This window comes from Tribolium castaneum, chromosome 2 (assembly GCF_031307605.1).
Source record: "Tribolium castaneum strain GA2 chromosome 2, icTriCast1.1, whole genome shotgun sequence".
NCBI lineage: Eukaryota > Metazoa > Arthropoda > Insecta > Coleoptera > Tenebrionidae > Tribolium > Tribolium castaneum.
Genome location: NC_087395.1, coordinates 14494261 through 14497994, shown reverse-complemented (window position 1 = coordinate 14497994; position 3734 = coordinate 14494261). Strand labels below are relative to the sequence as shown.

The window sequence follows — 3734 nt, the reverse complement described above, 5'->3', positions numbered from 1 at the left end:
GTCGTCTCCCTGAGTCACGACGCAATTTAAACAATTTGTGACTCGAAATAACATTAAAATCTGTCGCAGGAAAAACGTAAATCAGGCTTTGCATCCAGTTGTTCCTCACCAGTTGCCATTACGCTTCTCGCCGATTTCGCTAACTTCCAGCCAAAAATTTGACTTACATTTAACGATCTTAACACACTTACAGCCCCACCCGCCCAACGCTTGTTCCTAAATATAAATACAAATATAATGAAATTTCGCCAAAGAAGGTAATTAGAATTGTTTTTTGCCATAAACTTTTGCAAACAAAATTTCCCTGGCGTGGAAAGAGGATGTCCGACTCGAAAAGGACCTCAGTCGGTAATTAATTCGCTCTCGTCGCTGCTTATGACCCCTTTGTGAAGTGGTGAGTGACAGCGGTGTAAGAAGACAGCCTTTCTTATCCTAATTAGTCGAGGGGTGAGAGAATAGAAAGCCGGAGGACACAGGACTCAGAGAGCTGAGATGAATGCCCTGTAGCCGCGCTTGTCGGCCAAGTTGACGAAAACCCACCTTGCTGTCATCAGCATGTGATGTCCACTTTTGCACAGAACGAATTTAATTAATCAAGAAGCCGCGCTTACTTTCTATTGTTGGTGTGCAGTGCGGGATAAAAAATTTATCTCCATTATAGTTAATTATTAAATGTGACGGTGGTGAGCGTAATAGCTGACACGGTGCAAATAACGCAACAACCACAAATAATTTTGAATAAGTCCCCTGCCTCCGCTGAAGTCATTTTAGTGTTGCTAGTTCTGATTACTAAAATAAAAAATCCGGTTTAGTGTGTTCGGGAATGTCCTGGAGCGAAATCCTTGCAAGTGCAGGATGCGCCACCAGAGGCTACTAGTAATAATTACTGTTGCACATGGCGAATCCAATTTTCCCCTACTTCCCCGTTCTAGCCCGGCCATCTCCAACTTTAACTTTTAAAAGCATGCATATAATCATTAACATAAACTACACTTATCTGACGCTGCAGAATGAGTATCAGTCTTGCTATATGCAAAGTTTCACGGGATAAAATAACCAAATGTGCGGATATGTGGGAAATGAGAATTTCCTGCGCTACAAAAATTATATTTTACACTCTTGAAACGCTTATTATAATTAATTAAAATCATAACGGATCTGCTTTTAGCCAAATTGCCAAACGAAATTAAAAAATATCTAACAACTGCAAAAACTTTTACAATGTTAATAGTTATAGCGGCAATAATGGGCCAGAAGCAGTAACGTGATACCAATTAACATAATTCTTTCACAGAAGGCGTATTTGTCAAATAATACTTCCAACAATCTCGTCACACGAGAACTGTTATAGTTTATGACACAAGTATTAAAATAGTAATTTTTCTACAGCCGTCAAAAAATCGTGACATTTATGCATGGTTACCTATGCGCGAAGTTTGACGTTTTTTCACTGTGAAAAAATATTATTTTTTCACGGTTTCACAGTGAAAAAATAATATTTTTTAACTGTGCAGGCAACTCGATTTTTCAGATCATTTTGTTCCAACTTATTTCTGTTACAATTTTAGTAACACGAAAAGACATCAACAGCAACCGAAATGAAGAGACGGATCGATAATGAGAGGTAGTTTTAAAGGTTTTATAATTATACAGAACAATATTACAAAACAATAATAATAGATATTTACTTTGACATATGAAAATTAAATGTGCATGACGAAAACGTGCCCCCGTTTATCCCCAGAGGCCTGAGTGAAGACGCTTGTAAATGAAAGTTATTTTCGCCATTAAAAGAAGCCGATGTAGAAGGTTGAGTGATTTTGTTTTCTTCTGTGGAGGAAGAAGGTTGAATTTTATTGGCAATTTCAATTTTATTATTCAAAGAGTCCTCGATGTAACTTTCTGCCACTGTGCTGCTTCTCCAGCCCCCATGACGTTTAATTGAAATTAGATCACCTCCAGCATTCGCCAAAAGAGTGGCAGAGCTTCTTCTGAAGCAGTGACCAGTATATTTTTTAGGTTCGTCTTTGTTAAGCCACTTTGCAATCAAACTTGGTATCTCTCCGATTTTGTTAATTCCAACATTTTGATTCACACATTTTCCGTTGGTATACTTTAAAAATAAACGGTCACTAGTCGCCCGTGGAGGCCGCAAAGCTCTATATTTTCTGACAATTTCTATATTTTCTAAATTTGAAACAGTAAATATTCGTTCGCAGTGGGTTTTTGTATCAGGCACCTTCACAATTAAGACAGACTGTTTATCTTCTATGTCAGTTAGCTTCATTTTAACTAATTCTTCACGTCGAAGGGCTCCCGATATACCCAAAATTAGCACAGTCTATAAATAAAACGAGTTGTTTTGATTTGTATTACACTAATATGATAAGTTTACCTTCATCAGTAAATATATCTTGTCATCTGCTTCATTAATAAACTTGCTAATGTCTTCTTTGTCTAAAATTTGCGACTTCTTGCTTCTGTAACCTACGCTTTTGCTTTTCAGGTAGGGCACTAACTTCGGAAACTTACGTGTATCGATATTCTCTTTAACGTTTAAGGTGGCTTTCAACATCGCATAAAGGGCCCAGAGTGTTGGTGGCTTTAAGGTGGTAGACTTTTCTTCCAAATACGCCAACAAAACATTTTCCGTTACTTGATCAATCTTTTTCATAGAACACCACTGCCGAAACTGAAGATACGTTTTTTCGTACTGCGGTCTTGATTTAGCAGGCAAAAGATTCGACACTGCCGCGCTTGCAATTGCATCTATTTCGTTTTCGCTGCTAAAATCCATCACACTTCTTCAACAAAAATACCTATTGTGACAAATTTTTCGCAACTATCACTTTTATTTATCATCGTAACCATGCAAGCAACTCGATTTATCAGACCATTTTGTTCCAACTAATTTCTGTTACTTTTTTCTTCATCTGGAGGCTGTAGAAAAAACGTTGTTTGTATTTCGTGGCGAAATTCATGTTTTAATGGCGCCTTCGAATGTCTTTTAGGTCTCGACCTGGCGGTCTCGACTAAAATAACATTCTCAGGCGCCATTAAAAAAACACTCATTTCGCGCACTTAATACAAAAAAATAATTTTAAAAAAGCATATTTATCCTGCGACTCCTTTATTTTATAATAAATTAGTACACTTTTTTTAACTCCAGTTCAGATTGTATCAGATTAATTTCAGAAACGGTCACATGTATTTCAGAAAATATCAAAATATTAATTTTGTATTTCAGAAAGTATCAAAGGTAATATTTCCGTAAAAATGAGTTGTATTGACGGTTTCTGAAATACATTTGATCCTTTATGCATATATACATTTTAATAAGACTATCATTGGCAGATTTGCCTGAAAATAAAAATTTCTCTATGCCCTGTGGTCCTGTCTAGCGTCCAAAGTACCTAATAATGAAACATCAGTTAAACGTCAAAGATGTTTCTTATAAATAATTTTGGAAATATATGCTATCAAGAATCGCACTATTTTTTTTTTCATTAATAAGATTAGGTATCGTTATTAAACCATGTTATTGTATATTTGAACTCAGTAAACCCAGTGAATAAACAACTTAAAAAAAAATATTGAGGGCCTTGGCAACTTATTTTACCTGTTTTATGTTTTAACGAAAATTGAAAATATCGTTCGTTCTAAATCAGCAGATTCTTTTTAAAAAATTTGCGTTGAGAAATAAGCGAGATAATTACTTCGAAAGAAAAAAATCG

General features: G+C 35.9%; 1 protein-coding gene across 4 annotated transcripts; it reads right to left on the bottom strand.

Moving 5' to 3' along the window:
• Positions 1-1625: 1625 nt before the first annotated feature.
• LOC107398725 (uncharacterized) lies at positions 1626-3088 on the bottom strand. Of its 4 annotated transcripts, none has more exons than XR_010333143.1 (3): positions 2533-3088; positions 2396-2480; positions 1626-2341 (listed from the first exon to the last, which is right to left on the bottom strand). XR_010333143.1 is itself a non-coding variant. In XM_015983889.2 (3 exons), exons 1-3 carry the CDS (start codon positions 2795-2797, stop codon positions 1685-1687), a joined length of 1014 nt encoding a protein of 337 aa, XP_015839375.1. In that variant the 5' UTR covers positions 2798-3088; the 3' UTR covers positions 1626-1684. The 4 variants fall into 4 exon arrangements, 2 of the variants coding, with proteins under 2 accessions (XP_015839375.1, XP_015839374.1); XM_015983889.2 differs by having other exon boundaries at positions 2396-2487; XR_010333142.1 differs by having other exon boundaries at positions 1626-2480.
• Positions 3089-3734: the final 646 nt, after the last annotated feature.